The 21,624-nt window shown below is 29.1% G+C and overlaps 1 protein-coding gene across 8 annotated transcripts in view; it reads right to left on the bottom strand.

Annotated features, from left to right (window-relative positions):
• Positions 1-21,624, bottom strand: part of LOC107453264 (hemocytin) — a 142,808-nt gene that overhangs the window by 70,939 nt on the left and 50,245 nt on the right. For all 8 annotated transcript variants that reach the window (XM_087157895.1, XM_087157896.1, XM_087157897.1 and 5 more), the window contains 11 exons: positions 20,642-20,904; positions 19,060-19,190; positions 18,313-18,610; positions 14,974-15,320; positions 12,606-12,911; positions 10,777-11,088; positions 8,622-8,752; positions 7,583-7,772; positions 5,420-5,452; positions 2,725-2,948; positions 491-596 (listed from right to left, as the gene is read on the bottom strand). In XM_087157895.1, the coding sequence (XP_087014021.1) occupies positions 491-596; positions 2,725-2,948; positions 5,420-5,452; positions 7,583-7,772; positions 8,622-8,752; positions 10,777-11,088; positions 12,606-12,911; positions 14,974-15,320; positions 18,313-18,610; positions 19,060-19,190; positions 20,642-20,904 (2,341 nt within the window). The remainder of the gene's footprint in view (positions 1-490; positions 597-2,724; positions 2,949-5,419; positions 5,453-7,582; positions 7,773-8,621; positions 8,753-10,776; positions 11,089-12,605; positions 12,912-14,973; positions 15,321-18,312; positions 18,611-19,059; positions 19,191-20,641; positions 20,905-21,624) is intronic.

Here is a 21,624-nt window from a genome sequence, read left to right as displayed (position 1 = left end):
TAATTTATCTTATTCATAAAAATTACCATAATGGATTTTCAGAAGATAACAAGTAATTAATTAAACAGTTATGAATAATTATTTACTTAAATTATGAAAAAAATTAAATCATTAAAAAAAATTAATTTAAGACAAATAATTATTTAAAAATTGGATTTAGTTCAATAAAATTGCATTGGAATTATAAATAGTAGTTTACTTTTGGTGTTAGAAAATAGTTTTTATCTTTTAACCAATGTATTTTTAAGAAGAATGTAAACTATCTAATCCACAGTACTGAGTTACAGCCTCAGATACTCTATAAAGTTAGAAATTAAAAACAATTCTTATTTTAGGCAAGTGTCTCCACATGTCTTCAGTAAAATAGACCCAAAGTGAAAAAAAATTTGAACAGAAAATATTCAAGCACCAATACCACTTCAGATGAAAAAATTCTTGTGAAAATTTATTAGAATATGAAAAAATAAATAATAAATAATGAGAGCCTTACAATATTGTGGTGGTATGGTTTCCCCACATCCTGGTATTTTATAGCAGTGGATATTATCATGAACACACTGACATTTTTCACAATCTTTCTCAACCACTTGATTAGGCTAAGACAAAAGAAAATTAGGAAGTTACTGTGTTAGTTTCAAAAACTATACTCCGCTGTAAGTTAAGAAAAGACCATTGCGGTATAGGATTTAAGTAATCATCCGCAACTGCATATAGTCCAGTTTTATTTCGTTATCAAATTACACAAATGTGTTTTAAAACAATATAAAAGCTTTTAAAAGTTAAATACATCAGGTAGAAATATAATTCATGCTATCTTTTACAATATACATACATCAAAGAATTATTATGAAAAAGCTATAGTTTTATAGCCTCACTGGAATCCTATACTTGGCGAAATATTTTGATAAATAAGGAGAACGTTCATTCTTGGAAAAGAAACAACTATATACATTGCAAGAGCATTGGATTTGATTAGACCACTAAAAATGGCGTGTCTTATGTTGGTAGGCTCCTAAGAAGTCAAATGCGGGATGAAGAAATTTTATTATTGTTTTGCTGTAGAAGAAAATTGTCTACAAGAGACAATATTTATTATTCCTTCATCAATTTCTTTAGATGCGAACTGAAAAACTAACATTTCTTAGGATTTTCAGATACAATTTTTATTGCTTGTTAATTGATTATTGTTGTTAATAACTGCTATTATAATTAAGAAAAAAAGCAGAAAAGGAAGTTGTGCAACGTCGTTTCAAGCGTTGGCAACAGTGATATATGTTCGCGCAGGGAGCTTGGCATCCATTCGTCCTGCGCTTAGATGCAAACAGGATATCTCCATAGAGATAATGGTTTTTTCTTAACTGGCAACAGAAGTATAGCGAAAATTCAAAAACTTTATGTGTATAAATTTATACAAATATTTTGTCATTGTTTTTAGAATAAACATATATAGATTCAATTTAGAACTTAATATTTATTGCAATTGACGTTATTACATCAGCTTAAAATTCACTTTTTTTTTTCTTTTGTAACTTTTAGCATTATATTTCTATCGCCAACTTCAAATCTTATATATAATTAACTAAACTATATTTGATTTGATTTCAAATACCATAGAAATAAAATTAATATACAAGAGAAAATTTTTTTTATCATAATTATTACAGAAATTGAACACAGTGAATCGTAAGACTTTTACTATAGGTTCAGAAAATGAAATTTAGAAACTTATTAAAAACTCAAAAATAAAAGCGATATAAAAAGGAAAGAAAAGGAAAATTAATTTTTGGACAAGTTCAGAATGATAACATCATAATACCTTGGGTATAATTTTTACCTTACATAAAGAATAACATCTAAAAAATTTAGACATGCGTCATTGATTTTTATCTAATATATATGATTTTGTCTAAATATAAGCAATAATTATTACTCTGTTTTGTTTGAATTTTAACTTTAATAAAGAATTATTTGCTTTAAGAATAGTTTTTTTTTAAGTGGTTATTTCATACAGTTCTAAAACTTGTTGTTTCAATACACATTTTGTTTCTGTAGCTAGTTTAAAATTCACTGGCTTTACAATATACTATCAAATGAAAATCCTTTTAAAACATAGCTAAAACTAAAACAATAGAGGACAAGATCTTATACTCAAGAAATAGAGCGTTCACCTTCCAATGAGGTGAACCGGGTTCAAAATCCAGCAACAGCTGGGACATACGAATTCCGCATACGGCTCTCATCGACCACAGTGCAGATGAAAATATCCTCAGCGGTAGACCTGGTTAGAGTACCCTTGCCGTCAGGCTAACAGTGGGAGGTTTTCGTGGTCTTCTTCATGTAACGCAAATGTGGGTTAGTTTGATCAAAAAGTCATCCATGAAAGCAAATTTCTTCCCATAATTAATCTAGGAGTTCCTTTGTCTTCTGGATTGGGTTTTGGGTCGGCTGTTCAACAACGGTTATATATATAAAAAAAATTAATGGCTTTTCTTGATTTGGTCCAGAAGAATTGCTTTTACTGAGATGACAAGAACAATTTTTTTTTTTTTTAAATCTCAAATTTATGAACAATAGCTCCCGATTTAATGATTAAAAGTTTGGGTGGCAGTGAATTTGATAAATCAGTGTTTGGCCTTAACTAAAAATAGTATTATTTGTGAATTCCTAAGCTTGCAATGAATTCTATTAAAAATAATTTCTTAATAACATTTAGTTATAGCTTACTCCCAGAATTTCTTCATTGTCGAGCACACAAGTACACTCCTCTTTATTGACACATGTGTGGAAATCTCTCCAAACATTGGGTATTTGACAGCCTTTTGCAGGCCTACAGCCTTCGATGCAATCCCTCACAATGCATTTTTCTGTCAACTCCTTCACAAATGGAGAACACATCTGACTGCAGTTATAGGCGCATTCATCATACACAAAACCAGGTGCACAAGGACCTAACAGTAACACATAAATACATCATAATTAATCCAGCATTTCAGACATTGCATCATGCACAGTGCCCAAATATCTTCCTAAATAACTTTTGATCGAATGATCAGATTTTCACGTACTAAGATATAATCTTAATGGTTCGAGTTGATGACCTCAAATATGCTAATTAACTAGTGCACACGATATTTTAAGTCACAAAGTCAGATGTAAAAACTTATTTTTAATGAACAAACATACCTTTAATTCTGTGGATTCAGTTTCTGACTCTCAAAATAGAAAAGGTAATTGCAATTTAGGAAATAGGTTCCCAATGGAGCAAGAGAGTAGTTCAAAGTTTGAACCCTTTAATCTCAACTTTTTGTATATTTCACTAAATTTTGATAATTATTTTAGTGTATCCAAAAGTGTTTGCACACAATTGTAAAATTTATTAATCCATAGACAATTCCATAGAAAAAATAACCATGAATAATTATTTATTATTTTTTATTAATTTATTTAATAATAGTAGCAAAATTATTAAATTATAAGAAATACAAATTTTTACACCATTATGAAGAATGCAATTTTATGAGGCAGAACTCAAAATTTGGACAAAATTGGTCAAATAGTAACTGAGAAGTTGAATTTGAAATATACAACCTCTTTAAAATTTGATTTGTCAGGAATTATTTGACCAATTTTGTATTTTTTCTTATAAAATTAGATTCTCTGAAATGATGTAAAAATTTGTATGTCTCACAAAATTCCTCAAATTTTTAAACTATTGCTAAATAAAATAATAAAAAAATTATAAATAAATCATATATAATTATTAAAAAATACTTTTGGCATGGAATCTTTTTTGGATAAACGAATTTTAATAATGTGTGCAAATTGTTTTGATTCTCTTCATATAATAACAAAATATACAGCACAGTATGCATTATTATTTAAGATTGATGTTTATTTTTTAGAATTATTTTTGGATAATAGCTGCAATTCTGAACATACATACAAGACAAAATTAGTATTTTATTCAATTGTCAAATCCATTTTTAATACGAATACCACATACAAATTCCTTGAAATTCAATTTCTCAGGAACTATTCGATTGATTTCCCTCAGACTTTGTATTTTGCCATTTAAAATTACATACCTTAAATGAAGTAAAAAATTGCTTACCTTACTGTTCCAAATTTTTTCGGCTATTATTAAATAAAATAATAAACATTTACTAAAATTTATTTTTTGCATAAAATTACCGTTGAAAAACATTTGTTATAATTGCATGCAAAAATGTTTCAATTCGCTCAAAAAGTTCTAGAGATATGACGAAATATGCAAAACGTAAAATAGACATTAAGGGGCCCGGACTTTGGATCGGTCTCTTAACCATATCAAGATGTATGGAGACTATATTTCCCAGATTGCAGCTACTGCCTATATTTTAGTGATCAGATATTTGATCATTAAATCAAAAGTTATTTAGGGTAATCTGCTTTTTTTTCTTTTTTTTGACGCACTGTACAAATATACTTAAATTTCAAGTACAATATACTTGTGTACAATATACTTAAATTACATTAAATTTCAAGTAGACATGTGATATTGTTTGTGATGCTGCTTACTGTCTTGAAGTAAGCGTAATTTTTTTTCTAATTTTTAAAGCTATAAGATTTCTATTTCCTTCGTACATAGCGGAAAATAACCCAGATGAAGGTAGAGTTAGAGACTTTTTTTTCCTTATGATAATTGCTTTTTAAATAACTAATTCTTAAATTTTATCTTGTTCTATCTCACTCAATTTCAAAGGTTTAAAAAAAAAGGACTGAAATCTGTAAAAAGCTTAAATACTTTTACCTCTAATTGATGATTAAGAGAAAAATTGATTGAAATTATGACTTCGGGGGAATTATGATTTTGAAAACACAATTATCGTTTAATAAAATGAGTAAATTTTACTAATTTCAAAAATTTAACTACTCCTTATTATTAATCTAAAAAGAAGATAAAGAAGCTTAGAACATAAAGTGTCTAATTAAGAGGATGTCATACTTTGGAAGAATATTTTCCGTGCAAATATCTTTCTCCGTCATTACTAATTTAAAATGTAGAAAAACTAAGTTGAGACAAACCTGGAGTAAGTGATGAAGTTTCAAATACTGAAGAAAATTTTTTTTAAATGTACAAACAAAAATAAATTACGAGAAGATAACTTAGTATTATGCAACGAAGAAGTTCTCTTCTAATAAGTTGTTTGCATTTTAATATTTTGAAGTATTTTTTTTTCAGCAATTGAATCTTTATGACTTACTCTAGGTTTGCTTGAACTTGCTTTTTCTTTCTTCTAAATTTTAAATTGGTAATGAAGGAGAATTTGCAACGCAAATTTTCTTCTGTGGTTTGGCATCCTCTTAAACTGGATTCAGAACTGATTTAAAACTACTGATTTGATTTAAAAACTCCATAAAATACAAAAAAAATACTTACTTTCAGTAGTTGTTGGTGCTGGCGTTGTAGTCGCTGAAAATAAAAAATTAAACATAATGACATATTAATGTCATAACCTACACTTGAGATATGATTAATTATAAATCACATACAGAATGATAATTTTTGATGCATAAGAATAATACAGGGGTGATTGTGAGTCCCAGTCAAAATTCCGGAAAATTTCTTAAGTAAAAAAAAAAAAAAAGTTTAAATTGAAAAACATTTAAATAAGTTTGTTTTTTCTTTTTCTCAATATTTCTTAGTTTATTTTAAATATATTTAAAATTTTACACATACCTATGATGACCTGGAGAAGTCATTAAAATTTACAAATATGTCTTTCTTTCTTGAGTTTATGATTATAACAACTATTAACTGATAAAAAATGAATATTAATCATGAATATAAGCTTATAAAGTATCTCTCCGGCTCACCCTTACAAACAAATAAAATAAACTGTGTTTTTAAGTTCCACCTTTGAAAATTTGATTTCCGGAAACTTCTGTGATCAATGATTTTTTGAAACGTCTGGACCTTCGATCTCCGGAAACTTCCGGATCACTGTCAACGAAAAATCCGGAAATCCGTACTTTTTCCGGAGCACAATCAGCCCTGATAATATTGACTCTGTTGTATGATTGATTTTCATATAATAATGACTATATTGAATTAATTAAAAATCGAACTATTTAGTGTAAATATTTAAAAGGTTGGGATATTTAAATCTGCTGATGACGTATCATCTCTTAATGAGATTATTTTGCTTTCTACTCAATATTATTCTAACTATTGAAAAAGTCAGAAAAACAACAGACTGTATATGAATAACTTCTTAATGGAGTAATACAACTCTTTGAAATGTTTGCAGAATGTTTTAATGTTGTTGAAATTCTAATGTTCGGTGCGAAAATTAATCTTACATACTATTCCAGAAGCCTCCTTATTTTCTTCGCCACTAATGCCACCTGCATTTGACTTTACAATGTTAATTAATCGCTTTCTTTTTCAGTACAACATTTCTCTATTCAATATTCCCAACCATCAGATGAAATGGTTTTTTCTGCATAAATGAACTCAAGTTAAAAACATGGTATTCTACAAGGGTGTTTTTTAACGATTAAAGGAATTTTACAAAACTCATTACTGTTTTTCCCCCCATCAATTTACAGGGTGACAAGAAATAATTTTGACGCAAGCAAATTTTTATATAAATTTTCAAAAAAGTGACTATTTTTGTCTTCACTTAAAAGTGTACCTGCTATAGGCCTCAGCATGTCCCATTTCTTCCAAAAGAACAACTTAAGGGATACTAAATTCCTACGAGCACAAACCCTTGTCTCTCAGGTGGACAAAACAAAACCTGAATTAGATTCAAGTATGGTGAATAAGGTAGCTCACTTATGTGCAAGTAAAATATAAGGAAAACAAAGGTGCCGACTTTCTAAATTTGCTACCAGTAATCATAAGTACAATAACACAGAGCTATGTAACAGTTGGCATTTACGGAACTCAAATTAGCTAAATTTTAAGGTGCATACACTACTAAATTCTACATTAAAAAAATTATAAATGAATTTATTATTAGGTACATAAAAAAATAACACTTAGAAAAAGGTACTAAATTAAAAGTTTTACAATTACCTTTAACACTGTCTCGTAGGGATAAAAAATAAAAATATCGGTTATAAAATCCCAGTGTCCTTGGGATTTTATACTTCATTATGATATAATTAAATTTATTACTTGGAATAAATATTTCAGTTTTCAGCTAAATTAGAACTATTGCCTAATTTATATAACTATTGTCTTATATATCCTTTATTGCCTTTTCATTAGCCTGCATAAGGACCACTTAACATTTTTTCTCACAGCATTTCAGATTTGAGTTTGCGTACTTTTGCCTTCCTAAAAGAAGGAAAGTTTCAGATTAGCGTGTTGAAAGGGGTAAAGATATTTCTTTGCATTTTCACATATTTTGTTTCTATCAAATTGTTTTCTATTTTTATTTATAGTTTCTAGAATTGTGTAAAGATTAAGAAAAAATATTGTAGATTAGTTGCAAACAGCAAAATTTCATAACTCTTGATAGCTAAAGGAGAAAAAAAATTTCTTACAATTTTCATGCTTTTAAAACTGTTACACAGAGTATAGTAAACTTACGAGGATAGCACCAATCATACATGCAGAGCAAACGGACTTCATAGTCGTAGCATTTTTCAATTTGGTCATCATTCTTACAGTGCAATCCATGGACTGTGTCGCATACTATATTGTTTTGTAGAGACAGATTTTGTGACACTCTGCATTCAATGTCAATGAGATCCTTTCCGCCGCACGTTCTATACAATGTCTAAAGAAACAAAGTAAACATTAAACAGTTCTCGATGCAGGATTTTTATAAATAATAACTGTATTTTTTTTCCATATATGTAAAATAGTAAATTTGCCCTAGGTAGACCACTGTATATTAGTTCTCTGTAATGTCTACAGACACAAAGTAAACATTAAACAGTTCTCAATGTAGGATTTTTGTAACTAATAATTGCATTTTTTTTTTTCATATATCGTTCATGGGCTGCAACAGCAGCACAACTAAAAAAATCATGTTTTGAAATAAGTGGGTTTAAAGTTTTCATTGTTAAGGAAAATGCATAAGAAATTCTTTAGTTTGCTTAAACGAAGATTACCTTCAAGTTGAATTATGAGTTGTGCTAGTATTGCACAACTCATAAGCACAACTGAAAAGAATAAGTATTTTCATATTTACACCTGTTCTTAATCCTAAACGTGTGTTATTTTAGTTGTGCCACTATTGCAGCCCATAAGCGATATGTAAAATAATAAATTTGCCCTAGGCAGACCACTGCGTATTAGTTCTATAAAATGTCTAAAGAGATAAAGAAAACATTAAACAGTTCTTAATTTAAGATTTTTATAATTAATAATTGTATTTTTTCATCGATGTAAAATAGTAATTTGCCCAAGGCAGACCACTGCGTTTTAGTTCTATACAATGTCTAAAGAGATAAAGTAAACCTTAAACAGTTATCAATATAGGATTTTTGTAAATAATAATCGTTTTTTTTTTCCATGTATGTAAAATGGTAAATTTGCCCAAGGCAGACCACTGTGTATTAGTTCTGTCTTATTTTACACTATTTTGTCTACAATTCACAGAATTTAAATAATAAAATTTTACTTGTATTGCTGATATGTCTTCCATATCCCCCTCTCCATCATCTGGTGTATCGATGTTTAACCAAGGAGTCCAGCCACATTCAACTGGAACTGGAGTTGGCGGTACTGGAGTTAAAATTCTAGCTTCCCTTTCTGAAATAAACAAAATTATATTAAAATATTAATTTTGCTCACTCTTTTAATCAGCGTTGGTAAATAAAAATTGAAAAATTAAAAATATTTTGATTTTTCTTATTAAACAACCAGATTTTTGATAAGATGTGCAAATAACTTATATTTTTTTGATAAAAATACTGCAAGAAAAATATTTAAATCATATATCACTGAATAAATAAAAACATAGAGAGTTAATTTGTGAGTCAAGTGAGACGAGTAAAAAGTAAATGAAGAGGTAATGAAGGGAAAACATATAAGTTAACAGAATGATACATTCGTCTAAATATCAAATTTTTGATCTGGTATGAAAGTCTAAGAAATTAGGTTAAATAATCAGTATTTTTATGCTATGTAAGTAAATTCAACTAAAGTGTTATATTTTTAGTGATAGTCATTTTGTTTAGTTTAGTATTTGAAACAAAAAAACTTTAATTTCTGTGCCTGGTGAAAGGAAATATACCCAATGAACTTTCAAAATAAACTGCAAAATAACATGGAACTAAGCAGAAAGTACAAGATCAAGCTTAAATGTGTTAAACTCAAATGATATTATTTACAAAAGGAAGGTAACGAAATCAAATGGTGGTACAAAAAAGTAAGTCAGGCACAAGAACAAAAAGGAGTCATGACTGATGTGGATGAGTCATGTAACACTTATTTATCTAAAAAAGTCAACCCCCTATTAAATGAAGAGAGGTTATCTTTACAGCAACAGGCAGTTTCATTGTACATAAAGAGCTCATATTCATTATTTCTTAATAGAAATATTATCTGTTGAAGTATTTCCTATATTATTTGTTGAAGAAACAGCAAAAAAGAATTTAAGTATAAAGTGACTGAAAATGTCCGTTATGAACCTGGTGCAAAGCCAGACATAAATAGAAAATTAAAAACAAAGGTCCTTTCGCATCTAGTGTTTTGGTTTGGATTTTAGTTTTTTTTCACTAACATGGCAATGCTAATGAAATAGATGGTTGACTGTGTAAAGCTTAAACACAGATTCTGGGTTAACACTCCCGATTGATTTTCACGCCTATGCGTGAAAAAGGGCGCTATCCAATATTATTATACTTGTAGTGTTTACAATATAACGCCTTCTTTCAATTTAAATTTCAATGAAAACAACAAATAGAATTCAGAAGACTCTGCAAGCTTGCTATGATGCTACACAAAATATTACAAAGGGCGCCATTTTACACAAATGTCGCCAAATGAAGGATAACACACAAAACATGGCAAACCTTAAACTTTATGTCGTGATATTAATTTTCTTAAATTTGTATAATGCATAAATTTGTAAATAATTTTAGGCTCACGATCTGTTAGAATTTATGTATTACAGTAAGTTTTTATAAATGGTAAAATCATGTATGAATTTAAACACCAATCACAATAATTAAGACTTCCTAGAATATAAAGGCTTGTTCACACATCCTCTCATAAGCATGACATAAGCAGAGGGATACACCGGAAGTTTTCTAAATTTCTTCCGGTTTTGGCAAACTTGTTATGGTTCACATTCAGTCGACCATCCATTGTTGCTCACTGGCTAATAGAAATATTTTTTTTAGAAAATCTCATTTCAAGCTTGTTTGATGGCATTTAGTTTTAATAACGCAAAGAATTTTATTTTCTTAAAAAAAATTTTTTTTTTTTTTTTTTTTGGATTCTTGTTAGCTTGCTACAAAACAAAAATGACAAAAAAAAAATTAAAAAAATATGGGATATACCAAAAGTTTTCTAAATTTCTTCTGGATTTAGGAAACTTGTTATTTTTACATTCAGTCAACCACTCACTGGCTAATAGAAATATTTTTTTTTTTTGAAAATCTCGTTTCAAGTTTGTCTGATGGCATTTAGTTTTAATAATGCAAGTAATTCTATTTTTAAAAAAAAACAATTGTTGTTGCTAGTTAGCTTGATACAAAATAAAAAAAGTTAAAAAAAAATTAGGTCAAAAAGAATTCAGGTTAGAGAAGTGAGATAAAAAAAATACTCACCACATTCGCAAAGAAAACGCACCATAAAATCCTCACAGGGTTCCGGACGTGTGTATTTATTGCACAAAAATCCTTCCTTGAGAGAACATTTTAGACCAAATGCGTTCTTTAGAGATGCATAATCTAGGAGTTCTCCATTCTGCAGTGTTTTGCATTCAATATCTTTAAGTGTTCCCCCTACGCAGAACTCATGAAGTTTCTGTATTTCATTGAGGCTTTCGTCATCCCCCATATCACTTCGATCTGGATGATCAATATTGAAATACTCCGTCCAGCCACTCACGCAACCTCTTGCTACTGTTGGTGTCGTTTCTATAGCAAAAAGGAACATAACATTTATAGTGATTTCAGAATTGTATGCTATCAGCGAAACACAGAATATTTTTAATCATAAACAGAGAGACAAAAGAAATGCAGTGCAGTTCTTTTCAGCCACATTAAAATTTGAAAAATTAGAGGGAAAGTTTAAATATTTCTTACCCCCCATACATAATTGGGTACCTGCACTTCAAGAAGAAGTCCCCCCATATCCACACGTGACGTACAACGACAGCTGTAGCTAATCTTTATTGGTAAAATAGTGTATAAAAGTTGAGCTAAGTTTCTCTACATAAGTTAAAATGTTAATTAATGATAAGTTAATGAAATACAGAGCCGCATCACAGATCAAATTAGTTTAAATATAATTACTACTCGCCTACGTCTTTTACTTAACTTAGATTTATTATTTGTTAATGTATTTTATTGCAACCATGATACATTTTTGCTTTGTGTACCAACATCGACGCATAATTAGTTTGTTTATGTTCCACGACTTCGTGCCTGTCTTTGTGTTATGTCTCTGTGTAAATATATAGTGAAAGAATTGAAATCTTTGAGAAAAAAATCTTTGTGAAAGAATTTAGAATGTGTCACTTAAGAAAATTGATATTTGACAGACTTCGTTTACTCGAAATGAAATGGAAAGAACAATTGCTAACGTAAACAAATGCCATGTATCAAGAACCAATCAGGATCGAGATACCCACACTATGTCACTTGCAGTTATCCTATTGTTCCAGAATTTTAATACTATTCACCATTTTTTTCATTCAATTTTCAGCTACCTATTTTAAATGTATGGAGAAAATAAAGTTTGTCTGTATGCTTTCTCATGCATAGCTGCCAACATGGATGGGTAAAAGTCCATTAGATTTTACAAAATATTATAAATTTCATGATATGCACAATGTACTAAATATTTTAAACATGGGGAATTTCAGAGATTTTTATAGTCATCAAAATTGAAAATACTGCAATATTTTCCAATTACGATTGACATTAAATGAATTTGAAATGCTATGTATTATGTTGACTCATAATTTTGAATAGTAATAGGCATTTAATTCCTCAGAGATAGTTAAAAGAAGTCTTTGATAATTATTGGTAATTGATAATTATATTATATATTACTTTGATAATTATATTATAAAGGGAGTTCTGAATAAAACAAACTGAACATTTTTGAACAATAAAAAGCTTTCAACTGATAATTTTAGCTTTTTCTGTAAGTGAGGCCTGCTTCATTATCTGTCAGTAATACATATTTAAATATTCAAGCAAGCAATAATCTGTGCAAAAATGCTATTTCAATAGGAATTTTTTTAGAAAACTTACTCAATATTAGGGAATTTTCTAGAAACGTACAAAAACCAGGAGAATTTATATTAAAGCCGTAGACTAAGAGAAATAGGCAAAATCCAGTAGAGTAGGCAGCTATGCTTATGTAATCTGTTTTCAAAATTTCTAACGTTTCTCTTAAGGGAAACACTTAAAGAATGGTGAATTACCTTCTTTCTTGCAGTTGCAAAACACTCTCACTTCATAATCAGGGCAGCGGGGACCTTTGCAGACGAGACCTATTTTCTTGTTGCAAACAACTTCCTCTTCTGACGAATACCTCCATGACAATGTTTCGCGACATTCTATATTTTCAATTTCTTCCTCTGCACAAAATTCATGATTGTATCTTAATCTCTCTAAAGTTTCGGACTCTCCTTCCACATTCGGCCAATGACTGCTCATCCAGGGAGTCCACCCTGTACTCTCGCAAACAGCTGCTAAGGGTGGCTCAGTTTCTGGTGTTGGTGGTGGCCCTACAAATAAAGTTCAAAATTCAGATAGACTTAATGTTTTTGTAAAGTGAAAAAAAAGCAAATACTCTGAATAACTTCACTCCTACAACTTTTGAACTAGTGATTGGATCTTCACATGCTCCATCTTAATGGTTTGAAGGAGTAGTCTGAAATATGCTAATTAATGCAGATGATATTATGCTAATTAGTGCAGATGATATTTTAAATCACAAAATCAGACACAAAAACATACCTTCTATAAATAAATATACCTTTTTTTGACGAATTCAGATTTTTTGATCCCCAAAAAAAGGCGTTACAATCATGTTTATAAATATGGCAATTGACTAACTTGGCCTTTCATTGTTGTTATCTAACTTTCATATTTTTCAATTTCTATTCAAGTAAACAAAACATTCTTTTTTTTCTCTCTCTATTTTTTATTTAATGTTTTAACAAAAAAAAACTGCAGAAGATTGTGAAAGACAGCTTTATAACCAGAGATCTCCCTAAAAACAAAAAAGGGGGTAGCTAACTTACAATGGGGAACACTTATTTGGCTTTACAAATAAAAGCTTGAGCAAAAAATCGTATCCAATGTTATGTAATAATAATTATGTCTTTAAACAATTAAACAGAACAGAATAATAAATTTGGTAAACATAAGCACTTATAAACAAATCAAAACAGGACTTTTATCTTATAAAAATTATTTAATCAAATTACAATATTTAATATTATTTACACATAAAATTAAATTAATATATTGAAAAATATAATATTTTGAACACTATCAAAAAGGTATTTTTATTGATCAGCATGTGACTAAGTTAAAGAAAATGCTAAAAAGAAAGGTTGTTTACACTCTTTGTTTTAATTCAAATATGAGGTTAAATTTTCACAATTCCTTCACGCATAGTTTCTTCAATGGATTTTTATTTTATTTCTCTTCAAAGAGAGACTAACTGTTTGGTAAGATTCAAATCTGCAATTTCACTGTTTTTCCAGTTCTTTGTTTCAATGCAGGGATTTAGATTGATTTACGGGGAGCTGCTGTGAGATGTAAAAAGTTTACATGGTTAATTGGATAATTCAGTTAACTGGCATCTAGATAAACAGCACTCTAATGTACATTCGGGTGTATTGTCTAGTTGCTTAAGGTAGGCTGATTAAATATAGCCTTTGTAGTTTTTTAAACTAAGTTCAGTGGGGTGATAGTTTTTAGAAGGTTAAGGCCTATTGTGCCCATCTCAGTCATCTTGACCTAGGGCTGTGGAGTGTAGGATTTATGTTCTGGTTGCGAGGTCACCCAAACGCGGATCCCCCAGTGTTTAGTCCCCAAGCATTGATACTCATTTAATCAGGGGTCTGTCCAGACATTTTGTGAAAGGTCCGTTTTTCGTGAAATTGTGAAAAAATCACCCACATTCTTTCAAGCAGGATCCGCTTTTATGAATTTGTGCAAATAGTGTCCGATTATTGCAAAAAACTTTTCAAGGAGTTTTTAAATTCTAAATAGATACAAAATTATGCTCGGAACTGTAAAATTATTATAAAAAAATTAAAATTTCAAAAATAAACAGCAATTGCTGCTTTTAAATTAGAGATGCAACATGCAAATATTTGGTATTTAGCCTATACTGCTGAACGCAGAATATTCATTTAGGATGAATGGTGGAAGAATCGTCTGCTGAAGACAAAACTAAATTCATTTACATCCATCTTTCTTGTTTTCTGCCCTGGGAAGGGTTTATTCGATTAACAAAACAATAATGAAGATAAACAAATTTGTGAAGGGTCCGATTAAAAGAAAAATCATTTTGTGAAGGGTCCGTTTTTAAGTTAAAATATTTTGTGAAGGGTTCGTTTTTATGAAAAGATATTTTGTGAAGGGTCCGTTAACGGACCCAAATTTCTTCTAAACAGATCCCTGCTTTTATAGACCCACTGAAAGGATGAAAGACTGCCCGGCCAGAGGATCGAACCAGGACCTACCAGTCAGTTACCAGTTTGTAGTTATTTAACCAACCATAAAAAGAAGTTAAAAAAAAAATTAAATAGATTAAAATGAGAGAGAACTTACCACAATCACAAAATACTCTAATTTCATAGTCTTCGCAAATTCTACGCTTTTGATTGCTGTCTAAACATAACAGTCCATGTGGTAACTGGCACAAGACATTTTGTCCACTCTTTTCGTGAGGAATTTTGGTACTGGCCACGCGGCATTCAATAGCAGTCATATTGGTAACGCCACAAAAGTTTTCATACATTTTCTTTAATAATGGGTTACTGAGTTTCTCGTAATCTCCACCAACAAAACTTGGTGTGTTCATCCAATCTGTCCATCCAGTTTTTATGCATTCCCTGTAAGGTTCATTCTTAACACATGGTGTTCCGGAACAGGTTATGGCTCGGTGTTGACAATGGCTGTAAGAATTGTTTTTAAGTTACTAAAATTTCACAAGATTTGACATTAAGCAGTTTTTCCCACAAATTCCACAACCACCTTTTTAACTATGCATTTAAAATCGCTATCAAACAATAAAGTTGAAAAATATATAATTCCATGGCGAAAAATAACTATCAAAATTAAAAAAAAAAAAAATCAAGGTAACTATATTAAAATGGGTTTAAAAGTATCAAAACCAATAAGATTGAAGATGTAAACTGCACAATGAAACTGCAAAGCAGAAAAACGCTGTTATAAAAGCTTTTCAATTTCATTCAACAATCTAATTATTATTAATACTCTTAAAATCTTACCCTTATTTCAGTTGACTTTAACAGCCATTCATCAGTTTTATAATTATTTTTCTCGTTTATATATTGCAGCATATTTGATAAATTAACACTTTAACGTTTATCCCTCTAACAAATCGTGAGAAAGCTTTTTTTCCCTGGACCTATTTAATAGACCAATTCTAATTATTAAGATTTACCTTTTTCCCTAAAACGAAAAATTTTTACAGATTTACTCTGCAAGATTTTTCCTAACTTTTATTGAAGAGCACAATGATTTTGTGTCACTTAAATGTCATTCTTCATGAATATGTCTTAATAAATAATAATTACGTACAGCCTAGTGCCTGAAACCTGCTTATTTCTACCTATCAGGGACATTCTAATTTTTATATATACAGTACAGAACCCGTTATCCGGAAATCAGAAAACCGGAAAACCAAAAAACCAGAACGAAATTCGATCAATTTTTCCGCCATTTTTTCAAAAAAAATGTTTTTTTCCTCATAAGATTTTAGGATTTTCTTTCGTTTTTGAAAAATGTTTACCTTACCATCATTTTGGAAATAATCATTAGTGTATTACTTCATCGTTTTTTCTTCTTTTTAAGGTTATTTCCAACTATTTTTGTCTTTTTTAGTTGGGTTAAACAATAAAAAAACGGCTTTCTGTATCGATTCAGAAAACCGGAAAAATCAGTTATCTCCGGAATAGCGATGGTCCCGATCGTTCCGGATAATCGGTTCCCTACTGTATATACATATATGGGTCATTCTCACGAAAACTGTCATTTTTCAGTTCATAAAATCCCAAAAAAGTAAAGTGAATAAAAAGCTCTGAAACTTTTTATATTAATAGAAATATGTAATGACATTATAAAGAAAGTATATATCCTATAAATTATACTTAATATTTAAATTAATTAATTTTTGAAATAATTAATTTATAATTATTTAATTTATAATAATTAATAATTAATTAATTAATTTAATAAATAAATAAATTAATTTTTTAATTTATTTTTCAAATTAATTAATAAGTAAATTAATTATTTTCACTATTTAAAAAGTGAGGGAATGACACTAATAGTGAGGGAATGATATTTTATTTTAATACATGTTCTTATCTAAGTTACATCTACCTAAAGTTTGAAAATGATAACATACTAAGTATATCTAATATTTATTATAATTTAGTCTTATATATTTAATAGTTTTTACAGGTTTGGGAAATAAAATTGCCTGCACAATTGAACAAAAAAAAATTTAATAATATACTCATCTTGAATCATTCCCTCACTTCAGCGTCATTCCCTCACTTTATACACATGACGAATTAAATAAAATTTAAAAATAACAGTTAGGCCTAATGAATTTCTGAAGTCAATCACATACAATATTCATACAAGAAAGCAACATATGATTATCTACTTTCTCGATGAAGTTGTATTTTATTTTACTCTAAAAAATGACATGAGGGAATGACAAATGTAAAAAATTTTACCTGGTTTGATTCATTCAAATTTATTCCACATCAAAGCTTCTTTAAGTTGAAGATGGAAACATACTGCAATTTTGTTTTATGATGCCAGTTGTTAACTTCTGAAGTTTTTATTAAAATATTTTTATTCTAAAAAGATTGCAGGTGATAAGAACATTGTTGTGAGGGAATGACGCGAAACACTGGGGACAAAGTTTAAAATAGTGCTGTGTTAATATTTTTATCAGAAATTCAATCTAAAATTGATTATCTGAATTCTATATTTCAGTATTCTGAAATAAAAAACACGAATTTTAATAAAAAAAATTTGTATTTCGGAAACAATTTTTTTCTTTTTTTAAATCAGCAGTGGGGACAAGTGAGGGAATGACATATTGGTATATTTTAATTACCTAAAATAAATAAAAAATAAAAATTGATAATTTTATTTTTATTCTTTTGTTAGCTTGCATTCTGAAGGAAACTTCCCCTGAATTTTTTTTCTTCGTAAGCTGTAAAACAAACATAAAATATACTGGGGACATGAAAATGACTGTTTTTGTGAGAATGACCCATATATATATATATATATATATATATATATATATATATATATATATATATATATATATATATATATATATATATATATATATATATGTATATGTATATATATATATATATGTATATATATATATATGTATATGTGTATATATATATATATATATATATATATATATATATATATATATATATATATATATATATATATATATATTATGGATAATTATAGAAGTTCAACTTTTCTGATTTTTAAACAGAAGTAGAGTGTTATGTTTGAAAAAAAATTTTGAAAAAAATTGGATGGATGGCTTAATTGACATTTTTTCTTAATTCAACGACACATAAGTTATCATGTTTTGTGAGAATCACCCTAATACTTTTCAAATTATGAAATCTAAAATGGGAAAAGTGCATTAACTCTAAACAGTCCAAAAGTATTGCAAGTCACTTCCCACCAGGCATAATTGTAATCATAATATTAATAATTATAACTATATGATTAATTACAGTTACATAATTATATGATTAACTATAGTAAGTGTGATTAAAAAATGATTCTTGCTGCTATACATGTAGACCCAGTAAGAAATAGTGCTATGCCACTTACGCGGCGACATTGTTTTTTTTTTAAGCTCACCAAGATTGGCAGGGATCTGCTACTTCAACATCATTTATTCTCTCTCCTTCGTTGTAAAGAACTCCATTTATCTCAAGACATGGAACTACACACTCCTCCTTTGGTATACATTTGTATTCTTTCTCGTTATTATAGATCTGACCTTCAGGACAAGGTTTTGGATGGCAACCTTCCGCACAAAAATCTGTAGAACATGCAGATGTTTGAATCTTGCTGTACCTCAGTTGGTTTTCACAGGTTTTCTTTGGACAGGGAGGTATGCAGCTGTCGTACACAGAACATTCTTCGCACTGAATAGCTGGAAAGAAAATACAAATTAATTTATAAAAATTTCAGGATAGCTCGCTCACATAACTAATTTTTCATAACAATTAAATGCATCATAACAATATCAGTAAAAATAAATTCCTTAAGAAAAAATTTTTTCGAAGATAAACTTGCATGGAATCATTAATCAAAGGAAATTATTAACAAAGCTTGAAAAAATAATGTTTTTTCAGTTTTTTTCTTTAAGAGTACGCATGAAACTGTGTTAAAATCTTTTAATAATGTTTTATGGCAAAAAAACAATGTAACATCAGTTGAATTATTTGTAATATTTAACAGACAAAAAAATTCTGAAGCTTTTAAGGTAGTATTACTCTCTTTGTTTTTTTTTTTTTTTTTTTTTTAAATACGATTCAGTTAGTTACTCCACCTAAGCCGATTTTGGAAAAAATACAGTACAGTCTAAAACAAAATACATACGACAAAGCTCTTGAGATCTCCATTTAATGGGCTCTCCATGCATACTACATTCTTGTGCATATGCGGCAATAGCAGTACATAGGCAATCACAGTCACCTCCAACATCACAAGCACATGTATCGAATACACACCTAAAAATCAATTAGAATTTCTGTACACATTTAAATAATATAAAAGAAAACAAATTTAATTGAGTGAGCATGAAACAGGTTACGAGGCAAATGGGATGAGATTGAGAGGTGAAAATCTTGCATTGCTAAGACGAGTGAGTTATTTACGCTAATTTTTGAAATGTAATTGTGACCTCTGATCTACGACCATTGTAACATCACCATTATTTGAATGCTAAGATGTGAAAAATATCAAATGATAAATGTGAAATATTTTAAATACACCTGAAAAGAGTAGCATAATACATAAAAAAAGTCAAACCTACAGGAATATTTTCTTATTACATATTTCAACTTCACATCAGGAGTGTTTGAACTTATTTACACAGAAATGTTTCATATAAAATAATGCAAGAAAGAGAATTTTATGTCTTGCCTGGAACCGCATAGTTTGAGAACATCAAGAATTTTAGTATAGTGAACAAAATTTACCAACCGAGTAAACTAAGCCAATCAGTGATATCCAAAAAAAATATTTTTAGAGAGTAATTCAACTCCTCTATAAATTTTGAGGAGTGAAATTATAAACATAGGAATGGAATTCAAAACAGAGATTATATTTGTAAATTATAATAATTTTCTAATACATATTATATTTTTTATATTAAACATATAACATAACTAAAACAGTAACTATGCAAAGTAAACAAGTAGTTCCAAGTAGTAGCTAGTAAACAAGAAGTAGTACAAATGGTTACAAGCTAGTAAACAACAATTGGTTAAGTATTTAAAAAAGGGACATTATACCACGTAATTTTCAATTTTAATGCACTAGATTTAATTTTTTTTTAAAAAAAAGAAAGAAAAGAAAGAAAGAAACATAAAATATCTCAATTTTTTTAAAGATTTTTATCCCCAAAATTTTCAACATGAGGAAAGGATGTAAGATACTGATTTTTGAAGTGATTATACTTCATCAACACTATGAAGAAAAAAAATAACAATTTTAAAAAATAGCTCATTAAGAGTAATTTAACTCTCAGTATGATTTTTGAGAAGTGAAACTTAAATGCGATGGGTGAAATACGAGTCTAAATGGATGTTAGCAAATCCATGATATAGACATATACCAAAAGACTTCATTATTAATCAATGGCATTCATAATTTATGATTTTTGTTAAAATTAAAACCAAATAAAAGAGTTTAAAAATGTTAAATTTTCAATTTTTCAAAACTTTCACATCCTAATACAGAAATACAAAACAGCAAATGGAGATTTACTTCAAAACATATTTATCAGGTATGTACATTCAAATAATATTTTCAGGATTAATCAGATCAGTTCTAGACATCTAGTACATTCATCGCGGTTAAGATTGCTATCATATTACTTTCTTAATTAAATAAATTATAACAATTCACTATCATTTGAACAGATATTTTAAATTATGGCATTTCTTTTAAATATTACCTCTCATAAAATGGCTCCACATTCACAACAGCTCGACAAGGTGAAAACAATTCCGATTTCAACACTCCACACTTGTGTTGAGCCCAGCTTTTCCTATGAGGGTGAATAGAACACATATCCTCGAAAGTGTGCGGTTTGGGACAGAATTCGTGAATTTTCCAACTGTCAGCAAATATTGAGGCATTTACTTCTGGTAAATTGCCAGAGGGAGTGCAAAAGTCATCTACTTGATCATCATTAAAATTTCCACAAAGGCCTTGCACCTAAATTACAACAAATTAACTTAGAATAATTTTACAAAAAGTGATGAAATACAATATATGCATGTAGTGGTTCCAGTGCAAAAGGTGGAGGAATACAAGAAACATTAGGTTGCTGATAAAGAAATATACAGGAAGGCGTGAATTGATACAGCTGTATGAAGAAAGATACAGAATTTCAATAGTCTCAACTCGGTCAGAATGGAAACATCACGTCCATCGCTTGTTTGAATTATTGAAAAATCTAAATCCCACCAATAGCTAGTAGAATTTCCTTACACTTATAAGAGCTGACAGAATTGTTCATGGAGTCGAAAATTGGATTCGACAAAATGAACCATTAGCTTTGTTCAAACCTCGACAATTGAAACTGATGGACGGGTTTGAACCTCCTTTACCCAGTAACATCATTAAATAAATAGCTAGATGAATAAAGTGAATTTACATTGTGGTGGAACTCAGGAAAACAAAGCTCCTTCAGAAATATAAATTTATTTTATGACTATGACACATGAATAAAGTGTACAATAACAGAGAAATATATAGTTACAGTTTACGAAATTCAAATTAGCACAGTGACTAGCAAACAAGCAGAACTTGAAGGTGTGTGTACTGTTTAATTGTGTAAAAGGTATATATTTTTGATAAAATTATGCATGAATTTACTACTAAATAAAAAAAAATAACACTTAGGTAAAGCTATCAATATAAAAATATGTAACA

The sequence above is a fragment of the Parasteatoda tepidariorum genome, chromosome 2 (assembly GCF_982258835.1).
Source record: "Parasteatoda tepidariorum strain Cologne lab strain chromosome 2, Ptep-v5.0, whole genome shotgun sequence".
Classification (NCBI taxonomy): domain Eukaryota; kingdom Metazoa; phylum Arthropoda; class Arachnida; order Araneae; family Theridiidae; genus Parasteatoda; species Parasteatoda tepidariorum.
Note: the sequence above shows the minus strand (reverse complement) of the source record. Positions and strands in the feature narration are given on the sequence as shown.